A 19,587-nucleotide genomic window follows, 5' to 3' on the forward strand; every position below is an offset into this window, starting at 1 on the left:
AAAGTTCTGTCGTCAGATCAAACAATACCCAGCAATATGTTTGGAGGGGAAAAGGTGAGGCCTTTAATCCCAGGAACACCATCCTTCCGTCAAGCATGGTGGTGGTAGTATTACTGGTGCTTTAAATGGGACAATGAAAAAGGAGGATTACCTCCAAATTCTTCAGGGCAACCTAAAATCATCAGCCTGGAGGTTGGTTCTTGGGCGCAGTTATAATAAATAAATGATAAATGGGTTGTACTTGTATAGCGCTTTTCTACCTTCAAGATACTCAAAGCGCTTTGACACTACTTCCACATTTACCCATTCACACACACATTCACACACTGATGGAAGAAGCAGCCATGCAAGGCGCTAACCAGCACCCATCAAGGGCAAGGGTGAAGTGTCTTGCTCAGGACACAACGGAGGTGACGAGGTTGGTACTAGGAGGGGATTGAACCAAGGACTCTCGGGTTGCGCACGGCCACTCTCCCATTGTGCCACGCCGTTAGGTGTTCCAAGAGGACAATGACCCCAAACTCATGTCAAAAGTGGTAAAGGAATGGCTAAATCAGGCTAGAATTAAGGTTGTAGAATGGCCTTCCCAAAGTCCTGACTTAAACGTGTGGACAATACTGAAGAAACAAGTCCGTGTCAGAAAATTAACAAATTTAGCTGATCCGCACCAATTTTGTCAAGAGGAATGGTCAAAAATTCAACCAGAAGGTTATGGATGGCTACCTAAAGCAACTTATTGTGGTGAAACTTGCCAAGGGACATGTAACCAAATATTAACATTGCTGTATGTATACTTTTGACTCAGCAGATTTGATCACATTTTCAGTTGACCAATAATAAATTCATTAAAGAACCAAACTTCATGAATGATTTTTGTGAACAACAAGTATGTGCTCCAATTACTCTATCACAAAAAAATAGGAGTTGTAGAAATTATTGGAAACTCAAGACAGCCTTGAAATTATGTTCTTTAAAAGTGTAAGTAAACTTTTAACCGTGACTCTATATGTATTTATTAGGGCTGCAAATCTTTGGGTGTTCCACAATTTGATTCAATATCTATTCTTGGGGTCATGATTCGCTTCAAAATAGATTTATTTTTTTTCAAATCAACTAGATTCTTGAATCAAAAACGATTTTCTCCCGATTTAAAAGGATTCTCTATTCATTCAATACATAGGATTTCAGCAAGATCTACCCCAGTCTGCTGACATGCAAGCAGAGTAGTAGATTTTTGTAAAAAGCTGTTATAATTGTAAAGGACAATGTTTTATCAACTGATTGCAATAATGTAAATTTGTTTTAACTCTTAAACGAACCAAAAATATGACTCATTTTATCTTTGTGAAAACATTGGACACAGTGTGTTGTCAAGCTTATGAGATTCGATGCAAGTGTTAGCCACTGTGACGCTATTGTTCTTTTTTTTAATTTTTATAAATGTCTAATAATAATGTCAATGAGGAATTTTTAATCACTGCTGTGCTGAAATTATAACTAATATTGATACTCTTGTTGATAATACTCTTTTTTTTTTCACTACTTTTGGTTTTTTCTGTGTCGTGTTTGTGTCTCCTCAATTGCTCTGTTTATTGCAGTTCTGAGTGTTGCTGGGTCAGGTTTGGTTTTGGAATTGGATTGCATTGTTATGGTATTGCTGTGTATTGTTTAGTTGGATTGATAAAAAAAAAAATACACAAAAAAAAACAATTTTTTAAAAATGAGAATCAATTTTGAATCGCACAACGTGAGAATCGTGATTCAAATTCGAATAGATTTTTCCCCACATCCCTAGTATTTATATATACATACATACAAGCATACGCATACATATAGGGCAATACAGAACTCGAATGCAGGAAACTTATCCAGAAGATGGCGACATAGAACAAACAATTACACACCTATTCAGAGTGTTTACTTGTTTTTGTTTTTTATTTAACTATTATAGCTTAATTAAGAAAATTCTATAAATTAGCGGCACCGTTCTATAAGCCGAATGTTTGGAACCCTAGGAAAAAAGCAGCGGCTTATAGTCCCAAAATAAACAGTACTTGGTTAATGTTCAAGTCACAAAATATAAATGAAGTATTGTTGGCGCTTTTTGGATGGGTTTTAAACGTATTTATGGGCGGAATAGAGGATCTTCCATTAACTATGTTATAAGTAGACTTTTATTTGTGTTTATTTAGTTATAATGCATTTTTAAAAAATGCATCTGTCGTCTTGTCCCTGATAATGTTTTTGAACGATAGGCAAAATTCTCCAAAAAGTGCAGTTACTTTTAAATTATTTTTTTTTACATAGCAAAACTTGAAAATTGAATGTTTGAGCAAACAAGTGAGGAAGGTGATGGAGTTTTCCTATGTTTGGTGCTCTTAAACAAATATTACTGCTGTGTATTTGTGGCTGGCTGGAATAGATGATGTCGCTGTCTAATTGTCTTCTGTCCCACTATAATGTGCTTATCAATGGCTTAGTGTTTAGAGTGTCCGCCCTGATATCGGTAGGTTGTGAGTTAAAACCCTGGCCGAGTCATATCAAAGACTATAAAAATGGGACCCATTATCTCCCTGCTTGGCACTCAGCATCAAGGGTTGGAATTGGGGGTTAAATCACCAAAAATGATTCCCGGGCGCGGCCATCGCTGCTGCCCACTGCTCCCCTCACCTCCCATGGGGTGATCAAGCGTGGTGGGTCAAATGCAGAGAATAATTTCACCACATCTAGTGTGCGTGACACAAATTATTAGTACTTTATAAGTGTGGGTGAACAGCCGGGCCGCCACAAAAATATATATGTAAAATGCTGTACTGTTTGCACATCATCACAAAGTCACTAATTGGGGTAATAGGGGCTCTTTGAAAGGAAGTGCACTTCTTGTGTCAGCGAGAAAGCTACTTCATAGTTTCTCTTGTAATTTTTTCTCGACTGCTAAAATGTGACAGATGTTCAAATTGCGTCATCTCATCTTCCCACCCCACCCTGTTGGCCTCGCCTCATCGCCACGGCAACTATGTGTCGCCCTCAAGGTCACACGGTGCAGAAAAAAATCAATACTTGAGGGCAAATTTCTTGAAGTGCATGTTAGGCGTCAGAGCGAAAGTTGCCACCTCCTTCACAAACGCTGGTGTTGTTTTTGCGGTGGCGGCCAAACACTAGCAGATGTTTTAGCTGGAATTCCTCTCCATGGATGCTTGTGGGTGTTTGAAAGCAGACAGAATTTCTTTCGTGGTGCATAATGTCCAATTTGGGCGAACAGTTGGCGGTTTGGTCAAACAGTTTGGGCTAAAAAAAATTTATTGGGGGGGCGAAAGCCCACTGCATGTAAATATATACACACATATACACACATATGTATCTATATGTATAGTCTATATATACAGTGTATGTGTACATATATTGTATGTATTTATGTACATATATACACTGGGGCAAAAAAGTATTTAGTCATCCACCAATTGTGCAAGTTCTCCCACTTAAAATGACAGAGGTCTGTAATTTTCATCATAGGTACACTTCAACTGTGAGAGACAGAATGTGAAAAAAAATCCAAGAATTGACATTGTAGGAATTTCAAAGAATTTGTTTGTAAATTATGGTGGAAAATAAGTATTTGGTCAACAATTCAAAGCTCTCACTGATGGAAGGAGGTTTTGGCTCAAAATCTCACGATACATGGCCCCATTCATTCTTTCCTTAACATGGATTAATCATCCTGTCCCCTTAGCAGAAAAACAGCCCCAAAGCATGATGTTTCCACCCCCATGCTTCACAGTAGGTTTGGTGTTCTTGGGATGCAACTCAGTATTCTTCTTCCTCCAAACACTACGAGTTGAGTTTATACCAAAAAGTTCTATTTTGGTTTCATCTGACCACATGACATTCTCCCAATACTCTGCTGTATCATCCATGTATCCATTTTGGTATAAACTCAACTCGTCGTGTTTGGAGGAAGAAGAATACTGAGTTGCATCCCAAGAACACCATACCTACTGTGAAGCATGGGGGTGGAAACATCATGCTTTGGGGCTGTTTTTCTGCTAAGGGGACAGGACGATTGATCCGTGTTAAGGAAAGAATGAATGGGGCCATGTATCGTGAGATTTTGAGCCAAAACCTCCTTCCATCAGTGAGAGCTTTGAATGGTTGACCAAATACTTATTTTCCACCATAATTTACAAATAAATCCTTTAAAAATCCGGCAATGTGAATTCCTGGATTTTTTTTCACATTCTGTCTCTCACAGTTGAAGTGTACCTATGATGAAAGTTACAGACCTCTGTCATCATTTTAAGTGGGAGAACTTGCACAATCGGTGGCTGACTAAATACTTTTTTGTGTGTGTGTGTGTGTGTGTGTGTGTGTGTGTGTGTGCGTGCGCGTGCGTGCGTGCGTGCGTGCGTGCGTGCGTATGTATATGTGTATATATATATGTGTGTATATATGTGCGTGCGTGCGTGCGTGCGTGCGTGCGTGCGTGCGTGCGTATGTATATGTGTATATATATATGTGTGTATATATATATGTGTGTATATATATATGTGTGTGTATATATATATGTGTGTGTGTATATATATATATATATATGTGTGTATATATGTGTATATATATGTGTATATATATATATATATATATATGTATGTATGTATGTATGTGTATATATGTATTAGTATTTATATATATGTATTAGTATTTATGTGAGTATGTATGTATGTAATTTTATTTTTTTCTCTTGAATATAAATATTTCCTGCTTAACTTAACAGAATAAACAAAAACATTTGTTTAACAGGAGTTTGTCCTGCTTATATAAATTCAGTGTGCATCTTTATAATAGGGCAGGTCTCTAAGTATCATTACGATGAAAACTACTGTGACAAAAAGAGGGGTGAGATATTTGTTTCACTAATATGACTGACAACATTCAAATTGTGCTTTATTTATGAAGAAGATCCCTCGGTGAGATTATTGTCTTTATGCTATTTTGTTTAATTTATCATTAGAGAAAAGCATCACACACACACACATTGGAAATTAAAATGGAATAAGAACCAGTGTTCTCCACAGTGAACATGTTTATATCAGTCTAGAAAATGCTGTTTCTCAGAAAAGTTAATTATCAAATTACCTTTTAAAGATACCTCACAAACTGATTTTTGACTTTGCTGACTTCAAATATATTTTCTGGATGATAGTTTCTGAGCAGGCAACTTGTCCAAGAAGTACGCTGCCTTTCGCCCGAGTGCATCTTGAAAGGCTCCAGTTACCCCGCTGGAGAGAAACAAACGGTAGAAATATAAACAGATGGCTTAAAGATTTATCAAGTGTTTTTTCACTTTCCTCATATTTCCTCTGTGTGGGCGTGCGTGTGTGTGTGTGCGCATGCGCACAGTTCTGAAGTTAGTGTTCTTATATAGATATTAAGTATATTTGTAATGTAATTGAATAAGCATCTAAATAAATTTGATATCAAAATTACTACATTAAGTTCTTAGTTTTTTTATATATTTGTTACAACCATGTGTGCTGTCTCAGAGAGTGAGCTGTGATCACGCTCTTTTTACACTTAATCTGCGATCGCAATGTTTTAAGTCTGCATATTAATTTCATACTGAATTGAAGAGGAAAGTTTGCTAAACGTGTAAGAATAGAGTACAACCTGCGGTAAAGCCATATATTTGAAGGTAATTGCCAATACGCTGATGTATGGATGCTTGTGTGCGTGTGCGCACACACACACCCATAGACTTGCATACAAATATACACACAACACTTTTTTTCACCACACAGCAGAGCGTTGATCGTGACATAACAACTATAATTTTTTACAAAATCAACACTTTAGTTTGCATTGATTAAACAAGCTGTAACAGACTGTACAACACATAACTTCAACTGCTTCAACAACCCCACCCCCACTCATCCAATAGTGATGACAATGCAACATGAAGTTTAAACGATAAAAACATTAAAAATAAAAATGTACAAGTTTACTTCCCCAGATGACTTTCCTAAGGTTTTGTAATCAATCAGAAATATCAAGTTGCTAAAATGCGCCAAACATGGAGAAGTCTGGAGAGTGTTTTTAATATGGTAAATGAGTTATACTTGTATAGCGCTTTTCAACCTTCAAGGTACTCAAAGCGCTTTGACACTATTTCCACATTGACACATTCACACACTGATGGCGGGAGCTGCCATGCAAGGCCCTAACCACGACCCATCAGGAGCAAGGGTGAAGTGTCTTGCTCAAGGACACAACGGATGTGACGAGGTTGGTAGTAGGTGGGGATCGAACCAGGAACCCTCAGGTTGCTGGCACGGCCACTCTCCCAACCGCGCCACGCCGTCCCCATATTACCCATCATGCATTTCAGTAAATGTATATATGTCTAGTTTTAAATTACATAATAGTGCTTGAATGTGTTATATAATGTCCACAAAGATGAATGAGCGGAAGGTGTGCTATGTGTGACCATCTGTTGACTTTATTTGTTGGTTGTAGTTAGTTTATACCACAAGTGGGACGCGTTGTGTGGATTTATTTGGTCATATGAATTGATGCTGTGCTCATGCTTCTTCCCAATGAAACTCATGGCCATTGACCATCAATTCTATCTTTGCCAATTTGATTCAAATCACAATGGACTAAATTAGGGAGAGAACACCCCGCGGGCCAATTTTTATGTGAAACGTGTGGTCTCGTGGGCCGCACTTGGCCTGTGAGTTGTAGTTTGGACACCCCTGGTCTACGCCACAAAATAAAAATTTATAGTAAAATATATATATATATATATTTTTTTTATCAATGTTTTGTTTTTCCGTGTTTATTTTATTCATTTTCACATCTTGTCTTTAATTTTTATTCTTCTTTTGTCTTTCAGTGACTTCCTGATCTTACCTGGCTTCATTGACTTCACCTCAGACGAAGTGGTGAGTCTTCCATTGTTCTCTGGGGAGCATTTCCACGACAAACCTCAGAGATGGTTACACAACAAAAATAGTCTGCGCTATTTCTGCTGCTACCTCACGTCTGCCAGCTGGTTGATGGTGGAGGAGATAATCCCATAGAGCATTTAAATCCCTTGCCCCTTTCTACTTGTTCACAGGCTGATGGTTATGGTGAGCCATTTTACCACCTCTCATACTTAAGAAAAATAGTCTCGAAACATAACACGGCTTGTAAACTTTATATTGCAGTAAAGTACAAAATGAGCCACAACATGGCAACCGGAAGAGTGGCAGGTTGCTGACCCCTGATCTTGTTAATTGGCATTTAAAATCTCGTTCCTTTACCCCTGCACAGTTTAAATAGTTTCCATTGTTATAAGTTGTAAAGTGTATGTACATAGTAGATGGACACATGGATCTTTATTGTCATTGCACATGTATGCCACTGTGAAGGACGGAGCTAGACACAGTCGTGGTCTGACTGCATAAGTTGTCCAGTCAAGTATCGGGACTGAAAACAATTCCACATTTGGCGTTCAGTGGATGACTTTATGGTCCTGCTGGTGTGAGCCTGAGGTTAGGTGTTACTGAGTGCGTGCGTGCGTGCGTCACACATTCCCACCCTGTGGCTGGCATCTCACAGCTCTTTGCAGTCTGAATCAACTTTGTCAGTTGATTTATTTCCTTTTTTTCATACGTCCTTTTTTCACGTGAGCTGCTGTGAGAAAACTGGCGAGTTACGTCTGTCCCTGATGATAACAGTTCAAAAGCAAATAATTAATTGGCCCCTTTTCCCACAAGCTTTTTTTTCGCACGGAACACGTCGCTGTTGGGAAGCGTGTCGATCCTTATATCACCTCCATACGTTTAGTTACCTGGTATAAAATGTATGATTTAAGTCACAACACTTGTTTTTCTTCTCATTCATGTTGTGACTTTCAGTTTTAAGAAGTAAGGCTGCCCCCTGGTGACTGCCATGCATAACATGTAAACATTGAAACAAATATTTTTTCTGTTTTAAGAGCAGCTGGAATGGTAACTTTGTGTTTTTTGTTTCTGTCAGGACCTAACATCTGCACTGACCAGGAAGATCACGTTGAAGACTCCCCTCATCTCCTCACCAATGGACACCGTCACAGAGTCGGCAATGGCCATAGCAATGGCGGTAGGGCACTAATTTGTGATTAATAATAATATTAAAATATCATTTTTAGAGCATCCTTTTGAGAACATTTCTTTCTTTTTTTAGCTAATGGGAGGCATCGGCTTCATCCACCACAACTGCACGCCTGAATTCCAAGCCGATGAAGTACGTAAGGTCAAGGTAAGTCACCATCATTCACTCTGTATTTTATCTTTTAAATTGTTATGATTAAATAGCTCACTATTTAGGTCAACTGTCAAACATTTAGAGGTTCGAGCAAGGTTTCATCACAGACCCGGTGGTGATGAGTCCACGCCAAACGGTGGGCGATGTGCTTGAGGCCAAAGTGCGACATGGCTTCTCGGGCATCCCGGTCACCGAGACAGGCAAGATGGGCGGCAAGCTAGTGGGCATTGTCACCTCCAGGGACATAGACTTCCTGTCTGAAAAGGACCACAGCAAACCGCTAGCGGAGGTTCGTGTTCGTTTTTTACTGGCTTTCTGCATATTCTAAAAATAGAATGAATTTGAAGGAATTCATCAATAATGAGACATATAAGTAAATGTGAAACTAAATGGTGTTGTTCCCTTTTAACATAAAGCTACAATGTTTTTTTTCAAATAGCTTAGCATATACGCTGAATTGATTTTAGCGTCTTTAATCCATAAAATGTTTTAAAGTGCCCCCCTTTTCCTATTTTTATGACACCCATGTATTACAGCCTTGGAAGAGTTTTATGATGTGATGTTCAGATTGTGCTCTTTCAGGCAATGACAAAGAGAGAAGAGCTGGTCGTCGCTCGAGCTGGCGTCACCCTGAAAGAAGCTAATGACATTCTGCAGCGCAGCAAAAAAGGTAAAATAAGGAAATATATCTTGGTTTTCACAACCTGACGTTCTCCTTAAATTCAGGCAAGCTTCCCATCGTGAATGACGACGACGAGCTGGTGGCCATCATTGCAAGGACTGACCTAAAGAAAAACAGAGACTACCCGCTGGCCTCCAAAGACTCCCGCAAACAGCTGCTGTGCGGCGCCGCCATTGGCACTCGGGACGACGACAAGTATAGGCTGGACCTCCTGGTGCAGGCGGGTGTGGATGTGGTGGTCCTGGTAAGTGCTGACAACACTTCGTAAGTCAAGGCCAGCATGCAAGATCAATTCAAAACCTGGGAGTGACTACAGATGTCTAAAAATAACAATGCATTCTTGTCTTTTATACTGAGGATCTTTGACTTGCTTCTTAACAGCCGGTCCTTAAAAACATCAGATCAGTGCCTTGTTAAACTTTTTTGAAGTATGGCGCACACACAATTTTCAATGGCACACCACCCAACGTAATGTTGTAAACTATTGTACCCTATCTGATATTGACATCGCTTCGATACCGGCAAAAATCGGATTATATTGGTTGGTATAAAAGCAGCCCTACCACATGTTTACTTAGGCAGAGCTGGTCAGATAGTTATAGTGATGTAATGATAAACGGTGAAAATGAAAACTGCGATAAAACTCCTGACGGTTAGTATTACCGTAATAAATTAAAATGATCGAAAAAACGAGACTCACAACTGTACTTTGATAAACTCACAGACTGACTGGCGCCAGCTCACTAGCTTAAATGCTAACAAAAAAAACAGGGAGACATTAACATATTTCCCCATTAATAAAAAACATACCCCAATCCGAACTTATATAAACACAATGATGCCTGAGCAACATTGAACACACAAGCTCTGCTCTCTTTTAGTGTTTCTCAGATTGATTGTTCTACAAAACTCAAAGCCAGTGGAGTTGGCACATTGTGTAAATTGTAAATGAAAACAGAATACAATGATTTGCAAACCCTTTTCAACCTATATTCAATTGAATACACTGCAAAGACAAGATATTTATGTTCGAACTGGTAAACTTTGTTATTTTTTGCAAATATTAGCTCATTTGGTATTTGATGCCTGCAACATGTTTTAAAAAAGCTGGCACAAGTGGCAAAAAAGACTGAGAAAGTTGAGGAGTGCTCATCAAACACTTATTTTGAACATCCCACAGGTGAACAGGCTAGTTGGGAACAGGTAGGTGCCATGGTTGGGTATAAAAGCAGCTTCCATGAAATGCTCAGTTATTCACAAACAAGGATGGGGCAGGGTCACCATTTTGTGAACAAATGCATGAGAAAACTGTTTACCAACATTTTTCAACAAGCTATTGCAAGGAATTTAGGGATTTCACCATCTACGGTCCATAATATGATCAAAATGTTCAGTGAATCTGGAGAAATCACTGCACGTAAGCGACAAGGCCGAAAACCAACATTGAATGGCCATGACTTTCGATCCTTCAAGCGGTGCTGCATCAAAAACTGTCATCACTGTAAAATATATAACCATATGGACTCAGGAACACTTCATAAAACCATTGTCAGCAACTACAGTTTGTCGCTACATCTGTAAGTGCAAGTTAAAACTCTACTATGCAAAGCGAAATCCATTTATCAACACCCAGAAACGCCGCCAGTTTCATTGGGCCCGAGCTCATCTAAGAAGGGGCGGCATGGCCTAGTGGGTAGAGCGGCCGTGCCAGAAACCTGAGGGTTGCAGGTTCGCTTCCCACCTATTGACATCCAAATCGCTGCCGTTGTGTCCTTGGGCAGGACACTTCACCCTTGCCCCCAGTACCCCTCACACTGGTGAATGAATGATTGGCGGTGGTTCGGAGGGGCCGTAGGCGCAAGCTTGCAGCTACGCTTCCGTCAGTCTACCCCAGGGCAGCTGTGGCTACAGATGTAGCTTACCACCACCAGGTGTGAATGAATGATGGGTTCCCACTTCTCTGTGAGCGCTTTGAGTATCTAACAATAGAAAAAGCGCGATATAAATGTAATCCAGTATTATTATTGTTATTAAAAGGGACTGATGCAAAGTGGAAAAGTGTTCTGTGGTCTGACGGGTCCTCATTTCAAACTTTTTTTGAGAAACTGTGGAGGTCGAGTCCTCGAACAAAAGACGAGAAGTTCAAAAGCCAGCATCTGTGATGACATGGTGGTGTGTTAGTGCACATAACATGGTTAACTTACACATCTGTGAAGGCACCATTAGTGCTGAAAGGTACATATAGGTTTTGGAGCAACATATGTTGCCATCCAAGCAACGTCTTTTTCATGGACACCCCTGCTTATTTCAGCAAGACAATGCCAAGCCACATTCTGTACGTGTTACAACAGCGTGGCTTCATAGTAAAAGAGTGTGTGTACTACCCTATCCTGCCTGTAGTCCAGACCTCTCTCCCATTTAAAATGTGTAGCGCATTATAAAGCGTAAAATGCGACAACTGAGACCCCGGACTGTTGAACAACTTACAAACCCTGTTTCCATATGAGTTGGGAAATTGTATTAGATGTAAATGTAAACGGAATACAATGATTTTCAAATAATTTTCAACCTATATTCAATCCAATCCAATCCACTTTATTTATATCGCACATTTAAACAACAAGAATGTTTCCAAAGTGCTGCACAGCCATGTTAAAAACAATATTCAAAAACATTTTAATTAAATATGTTACAAAGACAACATATTTGATGTTCAAACTGATAAACATTTTTTTTTGCGAATAATTATTAACTTTAGAATTTGATACCAGCAACACATGACAAAGAAGATGGGAAAGGTGACAATAAATACTGATAAAGTTGAGGAATGCTCATCAAACACTTATTTTGGAACATCCCACAGGTGTGCAGGCTATTTGGGAACAGGTGGGTGCTATAAATGGGTATAAAAACGGCTTCCCCAAAATATTCTCGGTCTTTCACTAGAAAGGATGGGGCGAGGTACACCCCTTTGTCCACAACTGCGTGAGCAAATTCTCAAACAGTTTAAGAACAACGTTTTTCAAAGTGCAATTGCAAGAAATTTAGGGATTTAATCATCTACGGTCCATAATACTATCAAAAGATTCAGAGAATTTGTACAAATCACTCCACGTCAGCGCATGGCCTGAAACCAACATGAATGACCGTGACTGTCGATCCCTCAGACGGCACTGTATCAAAAACCGATCTCTAAAGTATATCACCACATGGGCTCAGGAACACTTCAGAAAACCAATGTCACTAAATACAGTTTGTCGCTACATCTGTAAGTGCAAGTTAAAGGTCTACTGAAATGAGATTTTCTTATTTAAACGGGAATAGCAGGTCCATTCTATGTGTTATACTTGATAATTTCGTGATATTGCCATATTTTTGCTGAAAGGATTTAGTAGAGAAAATAGACGATAAAGTTTGCCACTTTTGGTACTTCCTGAAAAAGCCTCGCCTTTACCGAAAGTCGCAGACGATGACGTTGGAAGTGTGGGGGCTCCTCACATATTCACATTGATTTTAATGGGAGCCTCCAACAAAAACAGTTATTCGGACCGAGAAAACGACAATTTCCCCATTAATTTGAGCGAGGATGAAAGATTTGTGTTTGAGGATATTGATAGCGACGGGCTGGAAGAAAAAAAAACAAAAACGCGATAGCATTGGGACGGATTCCAACGTTTTTAAACACATTTACTACGATAATTCTGGGAAATCCCTTATCTTTCTATTGTGTTGCTAGTGTTTTAGTGAGTTTAATATTACCTGATAGTCGGAGGGGTTTGTCCACGGGTGTCTTGACGCCATGTCTCACGGACGACACAAGCTCAGCTGATATCCGGTAAGTGGCGACTTTTTAACTACAATTTTCACACCGAAACCTGCCGGTTGACATTCGGTTGGGATCCATGTCTGCTTGACCGCGCTCTGATCCATAGGAAAGTTTCAGCTCCGGGAATTTTAAACAAGGAATCACCGTGTGTTTGTGTGGCTAAAGGCTAAAGCTTCCCAACTCCATCTTTCTACAGTGACTTCTCCAATATTAATTGAACAAATTGCAAAAGATTCAGCTACACAGATCTCCAAAATATTGTGTAATTATGCCGTTAAAGCAGACGACTTTTACCTGTGTGTGTGCGTAGCGCTAATGCGTCCTAAAAACGCGTGACGTCCTGCGTAGACGTCATCATTACATGACGTTTCCAAGACGAAACTCCCGGGAAATTTAAAATTGTAATTTAGTAAACTAAAAAAGCCGTATTGGCATGTGTTTCAATGTTAATATTTCATCATTGATGTATAAACTATCAGACTGCGTGGTGGGTAGTAGTGGGTTTCAGCAGGCCTTTAAAGCTCTACTATGCAAAGTGAAAGCCATTTATCAACAACATCCAGAAACGCCGCCGGCTTCTTTGGGCACGAGATCATCTATGATGGACTGATGCAAAGTGGAAAAGTGTTGTGTTGTCTGACGAGTCTACATTACAAATTGTTTTAGGAAATATTCAACATCGTGTCATCAGGACTAAAGGGGAAGCGAACCATCTAGACTGTTATCGACCCAAAGTTCAAAAGCCAGCATCTGTGATGGTATGGGGGTGCATTAGTGCCCAAGGCATGGGCAACTTACACATCTGTGAAGGCACCATTAATGCTGAAAGATATATACAGGTTTTGGAACAAAATACGCTGCCTTCTAAGCGCCGTCATGGACGCCCCTGCTTATTTAAGCAAGACAATGCCAAACCACATTCAGCACGTGTTACAACGCCGTGGCTTCGTAAAGAAAGAGTGCGGGTACTTTCCTGGCCCGCCTGCAGTCCAGACCTTTCTCCCATCAAAAATGTGTGGCGCATTATGAAGCGTAAAATACGACAGTGGACTGTTGAATGACTGAAGCTCTACATAAAACAAGAATGGGAAAGAATTGTACTTTCTAAGCTTCAACAATTAGTTTCCTCAGTTCCCAAATGTTCATTGAGTGTTGTTAAAAGAAAAGGTAATGTAACACAGTGGTGAACATGCCCTTTCCCAACTACTTTGGCACATGTTGTAGCCATGAAATTCAAAGTTAATTATTATTTGCGAAAAAAAAAAAAATGTTTGAGTTTGAACATCAAATATCTTGTCTTGGTAGTGCATTCAACTGAATATGGGTTGAAAATGATTTGCAAATCATTGTATTCCCTTTATATTTACATCTAACACAATTCCCCAACTCACATGGAAACGGGGTTTGTAAGCTAGAAATCCAGCAAGAATGGGAAAGAATTCCGCCTGTATAGCTTCAAAAATTGGTTTCCTCAGTTCCCAAACGTTAAATGAGTGTTGTTAAAAGGAAAGGCCAAGTAACACCATATTAAATTCTAAGTTAATGATTATTTACAACAACAACAAAAAATTTGTCAGGTTGAACAATAAATATCTTGTCTTTGCAGTCTATTCAATTGAATATAAGTTGAAAAGGATTTGCAAATCATTGTATTCTGTTTCTATTTAGGATTTACACAACGTCCCAACTTCACTGGTTTTGGGTTTTGTATACTCAGAGGAAAAAAAGACAGCTGTTTTCACTGTGCATTCAAAGACCGCTAAATAAAGTAGCCTGCCAGAAGTAATAGATAATAACATATTTGATTTGTTACCAATTTTTCATTAAGTTAAATCCTAAAGTGCTATAGTACAAACCGATATTTAAAACAACAAAAGCAAAGTCATTTAAACAGATAAAATACTAACACTAAAAATCTTACCAGTAAAGCATAAGAAACACAAAATGTGCAAAATATTGGCTTTTTTTTACAGTGTGTCTTTTTGTTTTAATTATTTAAAATTTACTTGGTAAAAAGATTTCAGTTTATGTATTAGTAGTACTTTTTGAGCACATTCAACACTATCGCAACGATAATGATACCCACGATAATAGCACACATAGCACATAAACTCGAGATACGTAATGACTGTCCTTTTAATTGAAAAATATTGCAGTCTCAAAGACGACATTTGTCTAGTCTGAATTAATTATAGTTGCATGTTACTTACATTTTGTGTATTAGAAAGTATCCAGTAACAAACGTGTCCGCATCATTCATGAGCTTTACTTAAGCAATTATTGTGGCGAGTAGGTATTCAAAAAAAGATTACCACTCCTCTTAAACTTAAAGACTGCATAAGTCCATTCCCGATGGTTAATTATAAGTAGGTTGGTGTTTGTCATACCTGCCATTATTCCCTGTTTGACTAATTCCAGACTACATGATAATACGAGTATGTATTATTCCTGCTGATATCGTATCAGATCAATACTGGTATCGGCCAATACTCAATGCTCTAATATGGTTGGTTGTTGGACACCCTGAAAATAACACACTGAGACTTCCAACTGTTTATATCAGGGGTCTCAGACACGCGGCCCATGAGACGTTATTTTGCGACCCCCACATTAATCAATCCATTTTCTACCACTTATTACCCCCCCCCCCCACATTAATATGAAAGTTTAGTATTAGTGCGGCCCGCGAGTTATATGAATGACGTTTGACAGCGTTGTGTTATTTGGGGCCAAAATGGCTATTTCAAAGTTCTGGGTTGCCTACCCCTGCATTAGCGGAAAAGCGCCAAATGAGTGAAAGCGACAGAGACGTTGCCATGGAGACGAGAGTTTTCTTACGTGCCTGGCTGCTGTCACTATGCGACACCTGTCCATCAGTAATAACAGTCCCCGATGACCTGGACTAATTCAAACCAGTATTTGATTTTTTTTTATTGATTTATTTGCATTGCCTCACATGATGAACACTACATATATTTCTATATGACGCCGGATAACACTCTGGGAGGCATCGCTTTTTTGCGCTCTCTATCCCGGTACTTTCCTGGCTATTATCCGCCGACTGCCGTGTTGCTATAGGGAGGAAAAGCGTAACGACACACATTGCGTAAATAACATTATTCTCTGTGCGTCGCCTAATTACAATTATATTCCACAACCCCAAACATGTATTTTTCAAATCCTGCAGTGAAGAGAAAGGTTATTGATGAGCAAAGACAATTCTAGGAAAAATGGGAGATGCAATATTTCTTAGTTGAGCACATCGGCACCCCGACGTGTCTTATTTGCACAGAGAAAGTTGCGGTGCACCAGGAATACAATTTGAAACGTCATTATACAACTAGACATGCTGAGGAGTATGCAACATTTTTTTTGAATAAATCTTTTCTTGCGGCCCAGCCTCACCCAGACTCTGCATCCAGTGGCCCCCAGGTAAAGTGAGTTTGAGACCCCTGGTTTATATGATTACATTTCTCACAATGTATTAATATTTTCTCAGTGTGAAACTTGAAACAGTTTTGCTGAACACATTTTATTATTCAAAAAGGTGTTTTAGTCAGAAGCCATTACTTTGCCACACGATAATCAGCGGTCCTCTATGGAGCAAGAAGATTTTATGATCTGCTCCCATATATTCACTGATAACCAGCGGGCCTCCGTATGGAGCAAGAAGATTTCATGATCTGCTTCCATTTACTCACTTGGATATGTAGATAACTTTTTAGCAGACCTAGTTTTGTATTTGTCTTTTTCAGATATCTTTCTTTGTCATTGTTGTCTCTCACCATGTGCTACTTCCTATGTGTGAATAATAATGGCTGCCATCTAGTGGAAGAGTATTTAGTTGGTCTGCCTGTCACTCCATTGCAGCCACAAGCACTCAACAGAGATCTGTTATTTTCAGTAACTCTGGGATTTTTTTACCAATTAGACAAAATGAGCAAATTGCACAAAAAGGCTTATCTGATCTTTGACAAAACGTATTGCTTGTGTCTTCTTTTATGACTTTATAACTAACTATATGAGATAACGGTGTGGTAAAAATGTGAAAGTATGTCAGAGCCTTGCTTTGATATTATATACAAATTTAGAATTTACGTTTGCTTTTTGAAAATATGGCCCCCTTGAACTATTGAGTTGAATGTGCCTGATTTAAGTCTGTAACTGTCATTAACTCTAATGTGTTTTTTAAGACTTTGACTTTTTCCCCCCTCACCCAGGACTCTTCACAAGGCAACTCCGTGTTTCAAATCAACATGATCAATTACATCAAGCAGAAACATCCTGAATTGCAGGTGGTAGGAGGAAATGGTAAAAATAAAATTCTAGCAGATGAAGTACTGAGTGAACAAGCGTCTAACAGTTTTTGTTTGCAGTGGTGACGGCGGCTCAAGCTAAGAATTTGATTGATGCCGGTGTAGATGCTCTGCGGGTCGGCATGGGCTGCGGCTCCATCTGCATCACGCAGGAAGGTACTCAACAGCTTTGCCACGATAGCACGTAGTCATGGCAACACTAAGAATGGCCACTAAAGCTGACAAACATAAAAAAGGCCTGATTGTGCACATACTTGATCTTTATTACACTGATTGTTGCCAATAATAACGGATCCTTCCTGGTTGCCATGGTGATCCTACACGGCCTCCTCGTGTTCTGGGTTACCATGGAGACTTGGATCAAGAATTTAAAGGGGAACATTATCACAATTTCAGAAGGGTTAAAGCCAATAAAAATCAGTTCCCAGTGGCTTGATTTATTTTTCGAAGTTTTTTTCAAAATTTTACCAATCATGGAATATCCAGAAAAAAGGCTTTAAAGTGCCTGATTTTCGCTATCTGTAAATCCAGCCGTCCATTTTCCTGTGACGTCACTGCGTAACGCCAATACAAACAAACATGGCAGATAGAACTGAAAGATATAGCGACATTAGCTCAGATTCAGACTCAGATTTCAGCGGTTTAAGTGATCCAACAGATTACGCATGTATTGAAACGGATGGTTGGAGTGTGGAGGCAGATAGCGAAAACTAAATGGAAGAAGAAACTGAAGTTATTGAGCCATATCACGACGGACAAAGGCAACGTGGACGAATTCGGCGATCGCCTTCTAACCAACGATTGCATCTTTTGACCACTGGAGCCACTTAAATCTGTCGATTGGTAAGTGTTTGTTTGGCATTAAATGTGGGTGGAGGGAAAGGCTGGATGCAAATATAGCTACAAATGTACATACAGCTAGCCTAAATAGCATGTTAGCATCGATTAGCTGGCAGTCATGCCGTGATCAAATTTGTCTGATTAGCACATAAGTCAATAACATCAACAAAACTCACCTTTGTGATTTTGTTGACTTTATCGTTCAAAATGCATCTGCTTTGAGTGTCGCAGGATATCCAAACGAGGGACTTTCGTATCTTTTGACACTGGTGCAACTTGAATCCGTCGATTGGTATGTGTTTGTTTGGCATTAAATGTGGGTGGAGGGAAAGGCCGGATGCAAATATAGCTACAAATGAGGCATATTGATGCAATATGTACATACAGCTAGCCTAAATAGCATGTTAGCATCGATTAGCATGCCGCGCTAATCGACGCACACTCCACGTAAGTCAACTTGAATCCGTCCCTGATCGTGTTGTTACACCCTCCGACAACACACCGACGAGGCATGATGTCTCCAAGGTACGGAAAGCAGTCGAAAAAACGCAAAATAACAGAGCTGATTTGACTTGGTGTGTGTAATGTGTTTGAGAAAATGGCGGATTGCTTCCCGTTGTAACGTCACGGGTGAGAGGTCATCGCTCCGACAGCGAACAATTGAAAGGCGTTTCAATCGCCAAATTCCCCCTTTTAGAGTTCGAAAACAGGTTAAAAAAACATAAGGTCTTTTTTCTGCAACATCAAGGTATATATTGACGCTTACATAGGTCTGGTGATAATGTTTCCCTTTAACTGATCTTGTGATGATCTTGGTTAACCGTTTGATGTTCTGGACATTTGCAGTCATGGCGTGCGGGAGGCCCCAGGGGACTTCTGTTTACAAAGTGGCCGAGTACGCCAGGCGCTTCGGCGTGCCTGTCATCGCAGATGGCGGCATTCAGACAGTGGGTCACGTAGTGAAGGCGCTGTCGCTTGGAGCGTCCACTGGTAAGACCTTCCTTTATTCTTCACCAAATGTTGAGCTGATTATCTCATCTGGCGTTGTAGTGATGATGGGCTCGTTGTTGGCGGCGACCACCGAGGCTCCCGGCGAGTACTTCTTTTCTGACGGTGTGCGGCTAAAGAAATACCGTGGCATGGGCTCCCTGGATGCTATGGAGAAGAGCACCAGCAGCCAGAAACGCTACTTTAGGTGCGGAAAGGCTACATTTCAAGCACCGCTGTTTTCGTAAACGTAGTTGTGACGGATGTGTTTCTCCTACAGCGAGGGTGACAAGGTGAAGGTGGCCCAGGGAGTATCGGGCTCGGTGCAGGACAAAGGCTCCATCCACAAGTTTGCACCGTACCTCATAGCTGGCATTCAACATGGCTGCCAAGACATCGGAGCCAAGAGTCTGTCTGTCCTGCGGTAAGGAGAACCAAATGCTTTCTTTAAGCGATAAAACCGATAACGTCTTTGACTGATACGTTTTGTCGTCAGTTCCATGATGTACTCTGGCGAGCTCAAGTTTGAGAAGCGAACTACTTCTGCACAAGTGGAGGGAGGCGTTCACGGACTCCACTCGTAAGTTTACACTTTATTTTCCCTATTGTTGTTGCTGTTATCAAAAAAATGTCAATTATTAATGCTATTATAT

The 19,587-nt window shown here is 39.9% G+C and overlaps 1 protein-coding gene across 5 annotated transcripts in view; it reads left to right on the forward strand.

The window, feature by feature from the left end:
• Positions 1-19,587, forward strand: part of impdh1b (IMP (inosine 5'-monophosphate) dehydrogenase 1b) — a 42,733-nt gene that overhangs the window by 19,466 nt on the left and 3,680 nt on the right. For all 5 annotated transcript variants that reach the window (XM_061912186.1, XM_061912187.1, XM_061912188.1 and 2 more), the window contains 12 exons: positions 6,887-6,935; positions 8,017-8,118; positions 8,203-8,277; positions 8,366-8,572; positions 8,866-8,953; positions 9,010-9,209; positions 17,012-17,102; positions 17,168-17,263; positions 18,794-18,937; positions 18,998-19,142; positions 19,215-19,358; positions 19,431-19,514. In XM_061912186.1, the coding sequence (XP_061768170.1) occupies positions 6,887-6,935; positions 8,017-8,118; positions 8,203-8,277; positions 8,366-8,572; positions 8,866-8,953; positions 9,010-9,209; positions 17,012-17,102; positions 17,168-17,263; positions 18,794-18,937; positions 18,998-19,142; positions 19,215-19,358; positions 19,431-19,514 (1,425 nt within the window). The remainder of the gene's footprint in view (positions 1-6,886; positions 6,936-8,016; positions 8,119-8,202; positions 8,278-8,365; positions 8,573-8,865; positions 8,954-9,009; positions 9,210-17,011; positions 17,103-17,167; positions 17,264-18,793; positions 18,938-18,997; positions 19,143-19,214; positions 19,359-19,430; positions 19,515-19,587) is intronic.

This window comes from Nerophis ophidion, linkage group LG10 (assembly GCF_033978795.1).
Source record: "Nerophis ophidion isolate RoL-2023_Sa linkage group LG10, RoL_Noph_v1.0, whole genome shotgun sequence".
Taxonomy (NCBI): Eukaryota; Metazoa; Chordata; class Actinopteri; order Syngnathiformes; family Syngnathidae; genus Nerophis; species Nerophis ophidion.